This window comes from Chrysochloris asiatica, unplaced genomic scaffold (assembly GCF_000296735.1).
Source record: "Chrysochloris asiatica unplaced genomic scaffold, ChrAsi1.0 scaffold00280, whole genome shotgun sequence".
Classification (NCBI taxonomy): domain Eukaryota; kingdom Metazoa; phylum Chordata; class Mammalia; order Afrosoricida; family Chrysochloridae; genus Chrysochloris; species Chrysochloris asiatica.
In genome coordinates, this window is record NW_006408798.1 from 1303676 (window position 1) to 1316375 (window position 12700).

Below are 12700 nucleotides of genomic sequence, written 5' to 3' on the forward strand. Positions count from 1 at the left end.
GAGACGGTTAATGTTTCGGGAGCAGTGACTCCTATCAGAGCCTAGTTGGGATGTTAAGCACTTGACTGCTAATCAGAAGGTTGGCAATTCAAACCCACATGTAGAGAAAAATGTGACAGTCTGCTCTTATAAATGTTACAACCTGTGTGTCAGTTTTTCTCTGCCTTGAAGGGTCACTCTGAGTGGAAATAATTTTGATGGCAATGGTTTTAACACCAATGGTGAATCACGTGTTTAGTCATGTCATGCAGGTAGCTGGCTGTGGATTCCTGTGCCTACCACCTCAGAGGCTCCTCGCTTGTCTGGGCCTTTGTGGTCACCTGCTCTGAGCTCAGGGACCCCCACAGTGGTAAATCTCTATTTTTAATTCATGTCATAGGCCACTGGGAAAATGGATGAAAACCAGTTTGTGGCTGTGACAAGCACAAATGCTGCCAAGATCTTCAACCTGTATCCCCGCAAGGGAAGAATATCTGTGGGCTCTGACAGTGACCTGGTCATCTGGGATCCAGATGCTGTGAAGATCGTCTCTGCCAAGAACCACCAGTCGGTGAGGCTGAGGCTGAGGCTGGTGGGAACGGAAGTAGGGTACAGAAGATATGTGAAGCATTTGGTCAGGAGGAATTTGCTTCTGTGATGTACCAGAGTAGTTAGACCAGATTATGTTGCAGTGTCAAGGAATCCAATAATACCAGTGGTTTCATACCCCAAAGGTTCGTGTATCACTCATGCTTTCCAAAGTGGGTCACCGTAGGATCTTTGCCCATCCTAGCCACTCAGGGTCAGAGGATGATAGAGAACAGCTCCGTTTCTACTCTCTACCCATGTTGCCATGATTGCAGGCAGGAAGAGGCAACTTGGTAGCTGGCACGTTGAGTACACAAACATTCCTACCACTTACTCTTCCTAGCCATTCAAGTGAACTTCAGATATACTGAAATTCAGAAGGGTGGGGATTTCAATGACAGCTTGCTGTTGGAAGGAGAGAGAACTGAAGTAATTGGTGAGCATCACCAACAGTCTCCTCATGAGGAATTTCATGTGTAAGATAGTAACTCCAGCCCAGTGCCTAACGGCAAGAGGCTTAATATTTGTTAGTAAAAGTAGGTAACATTTTTAAAGCACTTATGTTTTTAAGGCATTACACTTTTAGCTTGCTGCCTTTGAATTTACTGAACCTCCATAAGTCTTTTGTAGACAAGTGTTTCTATGATTCCCATTTAACAGATCCAGAAATGGAAGTGCAGAAAAGGTCAATAGCTTATACATGTCACACAGCAAGTAAAGGGTGGAGTGGGAGTTCACACAGACAACTCAACCCTAAACAGATATGTGTGATCATTTTGCAGTACTGCCGCTCACCTATTGAATAATGGAGGGAGGGGAAAACAATCCCATTTTTGGTGATGACAGTCTTTGTTTAAATCTATGCCATATCACATAATTTCACTGAGAGCTGGTAGGGACCTCAGGTTCATGTAACTCGCCTACTGATCTATTTAATAAAGGCTTGCCAAGTCAACTTCCCTGACAGTTCTTGAGCACTGCTGGTGACAAAAATTCAGTCCCACGTGAGGACCTTAATGAAGAGTGGGCACATCTCTGTTAGGAAGTCCAGTCTTTACTAAGCAAGATCTGCCTCCTGGTCTTGATCACCCACTGGAAGGTTGCAGATGCATGTAAGCCTTTTCTGGTATCCCAACTGTCTGGTAGCATAGTAGTTATGAGTCAGGTGGTAATTTCACGGTCAGCCGTTGGAAACTACCAGCTGTTCCACAGGAGAAAGATGAGGTTTTCTGCTTCTGTAAAGATTTACAGCCTCAGAAAGCCTATGCAGGGTCGTTATGACACGGAATCAACTCCATGACACATAACCACCATTGCCACCAGCGTCTTATGGATCTAGTGTTGCTATAGGAGAAATGCCACAAGTGGATGGCCTTAAACAGTAAGCGATTCTCACAGTATAGGAGCCTAGAAGTCCAACTACAGAATGCCAGCTCCCAAGGAAGGCTTTGTCTTTTCTGTCTCTTGGTTCTAGGAGGTCCCTAGAGTTAGGACCCCAGGCCCAAAGGACATGCTCTGCTCCTGGTTCTTCTTTTTGATGCTAGTGGGTCCCTCTGACCTCTGCTTACTTCACTCTGCTTTTCTTTCCTTGTAAGATAAATGGTATTATAGGTCCAGGAAACCCCCTTTATATCAGATGAAAGCTGTAAGGGGATTCAGGTTGCTGCATCCACCCTCAATCCTTTTATTGGTTGATCACAGAATGAGGGAATCAGTATAGAACTTCCACATTGCATTATTACATAACTGCCAAGCCACTGTCAATCATGGCCCAGCCAATTTGACACATAATTTTGGTGAACACAATTCAGTCCATGACATATGGTGACCCACTGCCTCGTGACTGAGAAGGCAGGAACCCAAGAGGTGACCTCATCCCTCTTTTTCTCCTTCCTACACGCTCACCTATGTCTTTGCCTTCACTGCTATCTCTAGGTGGCAGAGTATAACATCTTTGAAGGGATGGAGCTGCGTGGGGCTCCTCTGGTTGTGATCTGCCAGGGCAAGATCATGCTGGAGGATGGCAACCTGCACGTGACCCAGGGAGCTGGCCGTTTCATCCCCTGTAGCCCGTTCTCCGACTATGTCTACAAGCGCATTAAAGCTAGGAGGAAGGTAAGAAGCAGGAAGATCCCTGAGGTGGGCAGAGGGTTTTGTGTGCCATTCAGGCATGGGGATAATCATGGAATTAGCAAGGCAGCTGTAGGATAAGTACTGGATGGCTAATTTCAAAGTCTGCGGTTCAAACTCAGTGGCTGCTCCGCAGGAGAAAGCGGGGGCTTTCTGCTCCTGTAAATATTTATAGCTTCGGAAACACTCTGCAGTGTCTCTGTGAGTCGGAATCCACTTAATGGCAGTGGGTGGATGTTTTCTAGGAGGAGTCCCAGTGGCAATGTGAAATAAGTATTGGGCTTCTAACTATAAGGTTGGCTGTTGAGATCCCATCATTCAATCTGCAGGAGAAAGATGAAGTTGTCTGCTCCCCAAAAGATTTGCAGTCTTGGAATCCCTATGTAGGGTCACTATGAATTGAAATCACCTCGGAGGTTGTGAATGTTTCCAGGGAGTCAGGTGGTGCAACAGTTAACATGTTCAGCTGCTAACCATAAAGTGGAAGATTGGAATCAACCCAGAGGCACTTCAGAAGAAAGGCCTGGAGCCTTTTAAGTGGAAAACCCTGTTAAGTACAAGTCTAAATAATACCATTGAGTACCAGGAGTCAGAGTTAACTCCTCAGCAACTGTTTTTTTTTAATGTGTGTCCTCTAGACCTTCATAAAGAAATTCACAGCAAGAGCACAGACATAATGTACTATAACAATGGGCATCCAGATTTTCAGAAGAAAGCTTTCCCCAAATGATTTTTCTAACCTTATAGTGCTTTTCTTTTTAACAAAATTTAAATTTGATTTTATATATATATATATATATATCATAGTTGTTGTTAGGTGCCATCGAGTCAGTACTGACCCATAGCGACCTTATGCACAGCAGAATGAAACACTGCCCGATCCTGGGCCAACCTCACTACTGTTGCCACGCTTGAGTCCATCGATGGCCAATCCATCTTGCTGGGGTCTTCCTTTTTTTCTCTGGTCCTCCATTATATCTTAGTAGTTATTGTTAAGTGACATCAGTTTTGTTGGGCTCCCAGTACCTGCAGAGAATGAGCTAAACTTCCCTCCTACAACATGTGTCTGTTTCTGGTAGTCTAAACATCCCTGTATCCTTCTATTTCTGCTACCACAAGGGTATACATTTCCTTCACCATTCTTATGCTTCATCAGTAACCAACTTGAATTTACAGAGTATGGGATAAAATTCCACACTCCAGGTTTGACCTAATAGAGAATAAAATGAAACTCAAACTTTTTGGTATTGGCTTTAATAATGTAACTTTGGTTACCCAAAGATAATTTGATGATCTAGAGTTATTGGTCAAGGTATTTGGGAGTACAGGCAGAAGCCTCATCCCTCCAAAATCATGATCCGCAAATGTGTTGAGCTCTTCTTCGTACCAGCATCATCGTCACTCAACAGAAGACAAAGAAAGCTCTGTGGAAGGATCTTCTGGGAGATTTTAGATTGTCCATTCTGTACTGTCAGGCTCCCCTGGCAGTGTGTCTTCATTTCCTTACTTCTGATCAAAGATGAGACATGGGTCAAGGTGGAGTGCTGTACCCCTGCCTTAGGTGGATTGTAGTGTTTCTTTATTGGACTCTAAGCTTCTTTGGAAGAGGCTCCATGTTTCCTGGGGCCGTCAACCCCACCACCACTACCAAGTCCAGCACAGAGTATGCACTTGGTGGATGCTGCTGACTGGCTGCAGCAAGCACAGAGCCTCAGGCAGAAGTCACTGGGACAGACCACATAAGCTGTGCATTTCTAGGCTTGTAACCCTGCTCTGTGCTGAAGACTTGTAAGGTGAAAAGCCCACATGACCTCTCCTACCAACACTATGATCTCATCTGTAACTGCTTACTGCCCTCCCATTCACTCCTGTCCAGTACTGGTCATCCAACGATACCGTAGTACTTTCACCTTCGTTTCTATGCATTTTCTTTTTTCTCTATGCGGAATACTGCCCTCCTCATCACTCCTGGCATCTCCCACACTTTTCCTTCCTTGCATCCTAGCCCCAAAACCAGCTCATTTGATCTTTCAGATCACAGATCATCTCTTTAAAGAGGCCAGGACTCACCATCTCATTGGTCAAGCTACTGTGATACTCACTTCTCCCTTCTTTAAATTGTATATATTTTTAAAGAAATTACCATCTGGATCCCACTACATACACATGTTATTCCCTGATATATTTATGTTCCTTAGAACTGACGCTTAGTAACTGTTTGTTGAATGAATAAATGGTGATACTCTTTCTCTGGTGGCAGATGGCTGACCTACATGCGGTCCCGAGGGGCATGTATGATGGACCAGTGTTTGACCTGACTACCACCCCCAAAGGGGGCACTCCTGCGGGCTCCACACGGGGCTCTCCCACTCGACCCAACCCACCCGTGAGGAATCTCCATCAGTCGGGATTTAGCCTGTCCGGTGAGTCAGACAAGTTGATCCTGACCTTTAATGAGAAAGAGAGGAATGTGAGGGGGAAGGTCAGTGCTATATGGTAGGGTGACCCTATGTGCTAAACCTGAACCTCTTTCCCACCCCAGTGCTGACATTGCCCTCTAATGAGAAGCTTTTAGGGATAAGCAAGGAAGTTTGCCTGAATCAAGAAGGAAGTCTGTTGATAAAGCAAAAAAAATGGTAGTTAAGTTAAAGAGTGAGGTTTCAATGATAACAAATTTTACTTACCACCAGTTAGACCTAAGGGGTGGTAGTACTTTTGATTGTGAATTAATAGGAGCTCTGGTAGCATAGTGGTTACGAATCGGGCTGCTAATTTCAAGGTCGGCAGTTCAAAACTACCAGTGGTTCTGCGGGAGAAAGATGAGGCTTTCTGCTCCCGTAAAGATTTGCAGCCTCAGAAACCCTGTGCAGGGTCATTATGAGTCAGAACCGACTCCAAGGTGCTTAACAACAACAACAACAACTATGTAAAATACTGTGTTTTCTGTGTTTGTCCAGGCTAACAGAAAACTCATGTTGTTTCTATGCTCAAATTGTAGTAGTAGTTTATCCTAAACTAGGATTTCTATTGAAGTTATTTTCTCCTCTCATAATAATAATAACTCTAACAATAGCTACCAGTGCTTGGACATTTGCCATGTGTTAAGTGTATCCTTAAGCTTATCTACTCTTTAACAACTCTGAAATACAATATTGTCCCCATTTAACAGATGTGAAAACTGAGGCTAAGACAGAGTAACTTTGTTGTTGTGTGCGTGGAGTTGTTTCCGACTCATAGCGACCCTGTACAGGGTTTCCAAGGGTGGAACAACTGGTAGTTTCAAACTGCTGACCCTGAGGTTTGCAGCCCGATTCGTAACCACTATGCTACCAGAGCTCCTTAAGACAGAGTAACTAACTTGCCTAAATTCAAACAGCTTGTAAATTGGGGGAGAGCAAATCTTCAGACCAGTTCTGCTTGACTCCTGCAACCTAAACGTGTAGCTTTTCTGCAGTTCTCTGGTAGAATTTTCATTTTTATGAGCACATTTTCCACCTAGAAGATTAAACCATTTTCTTCATTTTTTCTCCTCAATAATTGGAAGGCCAGTCAATTAAGAAGTATCTATTGTATCTCTGTAAAATGTCTGGCTTTCTGTACTTATGGGCAACAAAGAGAGAACAGAGTAACAAAAACAGAAGAGAATAGGACTCAAGAGAGAAAACATGAAACCAACAAGCACATAGGTCTTAGCACTGTAATGAAAAAACCCTGCAGTCAAGTGCTCTTGGTGGTACGTACTACAAGTCAAGGGCTAGATGCTTTTTGTTTTGTTTTTCCCCTCTTAAGTCTTACTCACCACCAGTGGGGAAGGAATCTGTTGAGAGCCATAATGAAGTCGCTCCTTGGAAATCCAGTTCAGGGTCACTATGAATTGTAACTGATACGACGGACCTTAACAACAACAACGTATATTGAAAAATCGATTTAACTAGCAAAATAGAGTTGCTCTGTCCAAATCTAGACTCTGAACACTCAAAAACCGGCTGCTCCAGATAGATGTTCTATAAAATAGATGTGTCGGCATAAAATAAGGCACACTGGATTTCAAAAGTTTAGTCCAAAAAGAGAAAAAAAGTCAAATACCTCATTAGTCATGTTTCTACTGGTGTTGATATTATATTTTAGATACACTGATTCTGTATACTTGATTATTAAAACCATCTCCTCTTGTTTCTTTTATTTTAGCATGTTTTACATAAGTGGTTCACACTCTATCTCTGGTGACCAAACTGGTCTAGACATAGCATTTGAAGCTGGGAAAGTAGTTAGAGATGCTTGGTTTCACTTTGTGCTATGACAGATCAAAGGGAGGCCACACAGACAGAGCACTGGTCTTCTACCAGGGGTGATTTTGCTCACAAAGGGACATTTGGCAATTTTTTGAGACATTTGTTGTGGACTCCTGGTGTGGTGCTGTAGGATCAGCACTGGGCTGCAAACCACATGGTCAGCAGATCAAACCCACCAGCTGCTCCTCAGAAACCCTATACAGGGTCGTTATGAGTTCACAACCAACTCAGCGATACCTAACAATAACAAGAAGAGACCTCTGCATTTGGCACACATGGGATTAGGGTACTACCAGCATCAAGGTGCTGCTAAACATCCTATAATGCATAGGACAGCCTATCACAGCAAGGCATTATCCAGCCCAATATGTTGCTGATGTTGAGGCTGGAGAACCATAAGAGGAATCGAGCTGGTGAACTCTCAGCCCAATACTTTTTCCATTTTGCATGATGTCTCTTTATAGAAAGTATAGATAGGAAATGGTGAAACAGAATGACACGGTAGTGTGCCAATAACTTTGGAATCTGTATACATACCAAAGATGTAGATTCAATTCCTAGCTCTGGTCCTTAAGCGGGCCTCTGTTTCTGAATCCAGATTTCTTCATCTGTGAAATGCAGACAGTGATACCTACTTAATAGTGTTCTTTGGAAATTTAAATGGCCTATGCATTGAGAACAAACATATATTTATAGCCCAGTGCTTGGCACTTGGGAATTTTTCAGTGTACTTAGTGGCCAATTATTATGTAACTGTATTGTTATTATTGTTAAGTACTGTCGAGTCGGTTCCGACCCATAGCGAACCCTGAACAGGGTTTCCGAGGCTATAAATCTTTACAGGATCAGAGAGCCTCATCTTTCTCCCATGGAGCAGCTGGTAGTTTCGAACTGCTGACCTTGCGGTACTCAACCCGATTTGTAACCACTACACTATTAGCTAGCAAGAAATAGAACAGTAAAAAATAAGTAAATAATTATTCAACATTTTCATAGCCAGTAATCTTATGCTAGAGACAAATAAATGTAGATGTATGTCTCTGTTATGTAATGGGACCAGAATGGAAAGAGATCTTTAAAGAGACAGTCACAGCAGAATGGGACAGGACGAGGGTAACGATTAGGAGAAACGGTAGAAAAGGGAGAAAGAGAGATGAAGGAGACCTGTCACAGGAGAAAGGCCAAGGAAAAGGGCTGAAAGTTTTGACACAACTTTGCCAGAGTTCACATTCTGATAGTCACAAGAAAGCTTGTGGTGTTTTTGTCATTTTTCATTGCTCTGTGACTACCTTAGTCCTTAAACTTTGGAAGACTTCCTTCGGAATGGGTACAAGGACACATTGGTGTTTTCTTTTATGGCCTTTTCCCCATCAAATTGTGAGACCTTGGGCAAATCACCTAACCTCTTGGAGCCTCAGTTATCGCCTCTGAAAAATGGGGAGAATAAGATTATTTTTGTCAAAGAATAGTTGTGAGGATTAAATGAGAGGATTGAATCAGTACCTTAAAACATTGCTTGGCACAATGGATGTAAGCTGCTATTTTTCATAGAATGTATCATTCTTTTCATCTTACCATATTACCATGCTATGGGTCAGATGGAATCTAGATAATAATTCAACTTTGCCCCCAGAATTTGACTCCCCTAGTCCCCACAGAGGGTGTTTTTTGAGAGGGTGTGGTATGAAAACTCTAGAGGACCTGCTAGACTGGAATGGAAGTTTCTTGGGAGATGAGACCAGACACTTAAAATTAATCCACTTTCTCTCTCATGCACCCTTCCCCCTCTTCTTTTCTTCCTCCATGGCAATTTATTTCCAATGACAGGCACCCAAGTGGATGAGGGGGTCCGCTCAGCCAGCAAGCGCATCGTGGCGCCCCCTGGAGGCCGTTCTAACATCACATCCCTGAGTTAAGCAACTCCTCCCATAAGAGAAGGGGCCGAAGCAAGAAGAGATTTTCTTGAAGCCAAAATGGTACATCAACATTTAAGAAGGAAAGCGAATCCAAACGGTTGCGATCTAAAGAATCAATAAGCCTCAAGCCTTATGTTTCTCCAATGTTACGCTCGCTTGCCTAGCTTTACAAATATTGCTTTGTTTTCTGTTGAAGCATAGCCTTGATTTCTTTGACGCCCTGCCCCCATTTACATGCATGCTATCAGACAGGCCACTAAAGTACAAGAGTCTGCTATATAGTGTTGAGAGCGTGTGTAGTGCTGCATCTTAAGACAAGGGGACAGACAAGCTGGGAGGTCAGGAACACAAACAAAAGGGATACAAGATATTTGGGGTGTGTGGGTGGTGGGGGCCCAAAGCAAAGTGGAGAGCACAGAGGGGCTGGGCTAGGGCATGGATGAGGGAGGCGGGTGGGCTGGGTGAGCAGACGGGGATATTGTGTGTTGTGTTGATGATATGCTTTGATTTCCATGAAGATGGTCACTTGTGGCAGCTGTCACTTCTTCAGGGTCTCCACAGCCTTCTGGAGAAAGCAGACGGTCTTTGGGTTCAGCGTTTGTCATGTCACCTCCTAGTAGACTTATTTGTTTGAACATTTCATTAAAATGCCAAAACCCAACCCTTTCCTCTACCGCTTGATGGTGCCAGTGTTTGCTCAGGCCTCTTTTGTCAATGCTGCTTTCCAGGTCTCCTCTTTCCTGGGTTGGAAGGGAACAGCAAGGGGAGAGACAGTGACACTCTCTTCCTTTTGCCCTGCCTGCCTCTTTGGTGCTCTTAAAATGAAACAACTGGGAGAGAGACAGCACAGGCCACAGCTTAAATAAGGTTTCCATCTAATCAACAGGAAGGAGCTCTGGGGTATGGTGGGTTACGCAGATTGGGCTGCTAACCAAAAGGTCAGCAGTTCAAACCCACCAGCCACTCCACTGGGAGAAAGGTAAGGCTGTCTTCTCCTGTAAAGATTTCCAGTCTCAGAAACCCTAAGGAGTTCTACTCTATCGTATAGAGTCGCCATGAGTCAAAATTGACTCGATGGCCGTGAGTTCTCATAAGAGGGAGCTGACCTTCCACTCTTTGCAAACAGAGGTGAGTAGCACACCTCAGCCATCAACCCATTAAGTAAAATCCTTAGTTCAGATGAGGCTGAATGAAGGCTCACTATTGCCCGTGGTGAGTGTTGGGTTTTTCTGATCCCATGAGACGCAGGCACATTCTCACATTCCCTACTGAATAGGATCTTTTTTTTTTTTTTTTTAATGGAAAGTTGCTTATATTAGGGGTTCCTTACATTTTACTGCCAGGTGTAATCTCAGTTTATACAGAAGCCAAGCTGGGATTAGGGAACGGTGATCTTGAGCAGAGGGAGCACATTTGTGACTGAGGTGCTATTTTTTTATTTCACCCACTGTTAATGGATCCTTTTCTTTCTTTTTTTTTTTTTTCAGTCGGGGGGCACTTTTTGTATCAGTACTAAAATCTTCCCCAGTGCATTTCAGTGTCTCACAACCCTCCTGGTGCGGCACACAGAGGACTCAGCACGGAGTGGTCACGCTGGCCTTGTCTGACAGTTGAACATCCACTTCTCCATCATGCCACTTCTGAAAGTTCAATTGGAGAGGCAGTACTGTGAGCAAAATGAGGATCTGTAGAACCAAGAGGCTCATACGCAAAAAAAATAAACCAAACCACAACCTGGGGTCATACTTCCCGTTCCCTTAGGGGGAGCCAGTTGGTAGACCCATCACCCTGTGTACTAAGTACTTTGAAGAGAAGAGCAGGCCTCAAACACCTTTTAAGTGCTTAGGAAAAACCTAAAGTTTTAATAAGTTGAAGACTAGAAAAAAGGAATGAAATGGCTCCAGAGGAATTTGATAATAATCAAGGAAGCACATTTTCCCTAGCAAGCTATAATTTCTGTTCTAATCATGAATAGGATGGTTCATCCTCATAATGGGGAATATTGGCATTGTTGAGCTCTCGTGATATCTTTCTTTTAAGAGAAACTAAATGGAAGGAAAGGATGTGGTTCACAATTTATAATGCAAAGAGTCGGGGGCCTGCCATAGAACTCAGCAGACAGTGTTGCATTCAGAGGGTCAGTTCTGAGGCGTCATATACCTCACTGGCTGCATTGTGCTTTAAGAAAAATAGCAGTACCAGCCACAACCACCAGAGGGAGGGAAGCGCACATAAATAAATACTTCACCCTTTGCTAGTGTTACTCAGAGCTTGGGTCCAGCTCATCCCTCTATTACCTCTCTCTGACATGAAAATGCATCTTCCCTGACCAAACAGGCATCTTCATTACACGCGGGACTTTTGAAATGGATTGAACCAGAACGTTTTCTTTTGCACAGCCTCCCATGCTGTAGGAATAACTCCATATCTTCAAGACAGGCAGCAGTATCTAAAGAAACCTGCCTTTCTTCACGTACCATTAGTCATTTTCCACACATGGAATTTCCTGAAAATTGCAAGAAACAAACCAACAAAAAATCCTTCCAGTGTTTTCTAGGCTTGGATTTCTGGCTAATGTGTTATTTAGATTTAAATGTGTTTTATTACAGAAAGTACATGTAACAGCTTTATACAGAAGGTTTAGATGGAAAATGACAGTGAGTACCGGCCCTCCTGGAATTCACTGAAATCTCACCCAAGTGTGATGGACACGGGGAAATTTGCATCTCCTTCCCAAGTTGTGTTTTCCCAGCTCATCCCTTTCTAAGGATCCCCTCGCCCGCCCCTTCCTCCCCCTCAACACCACCACTATCTTTCCAGCCTTCCCACATGATTTCTAAACCCTTATGGACTGAAAGGACGACAGATTAAGGTGACTGAGAAGGTTTTATTGAATTCTGAATTCAGCCATACTCATGGAAGAGTTTCTTTTACTATGAAGTTCCCTAAAATATGGTAGGATTGTAGTCATCCCCAAAATGGCTTTTCTTCAAAGTCTAATCATTCTTAAGCCTTCTGCTTCATAACTACACCCGGATCCCCATGTTCCACTCCCAACAGCCTGAATCCTAAGTCAAGACTTTTGCTCACCCAGAGAAGCTCTTCCCAATAGGGTGGGCATTACCCAACTTTGGTACTAGCCGCAAGATTCCCAGGCATTCTCCCCTAGAAAACTCCAGCTTGAGTCCCAGATATACCCATGAGCTGTCCTGGGCAGCTGGTTTTCATTGTAATTTCCTTCTTTGGAAAATGGTGTGTGGGTTTTCAGTTTTATGTCTGGTGCATATGGACAGACAGTGAATCTCCTGTGATCTGTGGTAGCTGTGAGGCAGCTCTGGAATCTCACGAGCTGTTTGGTTTGAACCGTGAAGAAAACTGTGTTTTGAGTTTAGCTGAGATTAAAAAAAAAAAAAAAGTTCATCAAGTGACTGTTAATGTAAACCTGGTTATTAAAACAACTAAAACTTCAGCGGTCATTGTCCAGACGTTTTCTGTGTGTGGTGTGCTGTTTCACTTAAAATATTACAGTATAAAATCGAGATGGTCAGTAAGAGGGTCAGATCTGATGATGGCAGAAACATCCTGAGGTTTTTTTTGTTTGTATCTTCTCAGTTGAGGTTGAGTTTTGTTTGAACTATAAAAATTGATGACTACTAGTGTGGCGCTGTGGGTTAATGTACCGGACTGCAAAGCCATATGAACTGCAAGGTTGGCGGTTCAAGCTCACCAGCTGCTCCTTGGAAACCCTATACAGGGTTGCTATGGGTCAGAATCAACTCGATGGCACTTGACAAC

General features: G+C 43.5%; 1 protein-coding gene across 2 annotated transcripts in view; it reads left to right on the plus strand.

Moving 5' to 3' along the window:
• The window catches only part of DPYSL3 (dihydropyrimidinase-like 3), a 184335-nt gene extending 174577 nt beyond the window's left edge, over window positions 1–9758 (plus strand). The window contains exons 11-14 of one of the 2 annotated variants that reach the window (XM_006874500.1): window positions 380–550; window positions 2503–2682; window positions 4958–5120; window positions 8817–9758. In XM_006874500.1, the coding sequence (XP_006874562.1) occupies window positions 380–550; window positions 2503–2682; window positions 4958–5120; window positions 8817–8905 (603 nt within the window). In that variant the 3' untranslated portion in view covers window positions 8906–9758. The remainder of the gene's footprint in view (window positions 1–379; window positions 551–2502; window positions 2683–4957; window positions 5121–8816) is intronic. The other variant, XM_006874501.1, reaches the window with a different exon arrangement.
• The last annotated feature ends 2942 nt before the right edge of the window (window positions 9759–12700 follow it).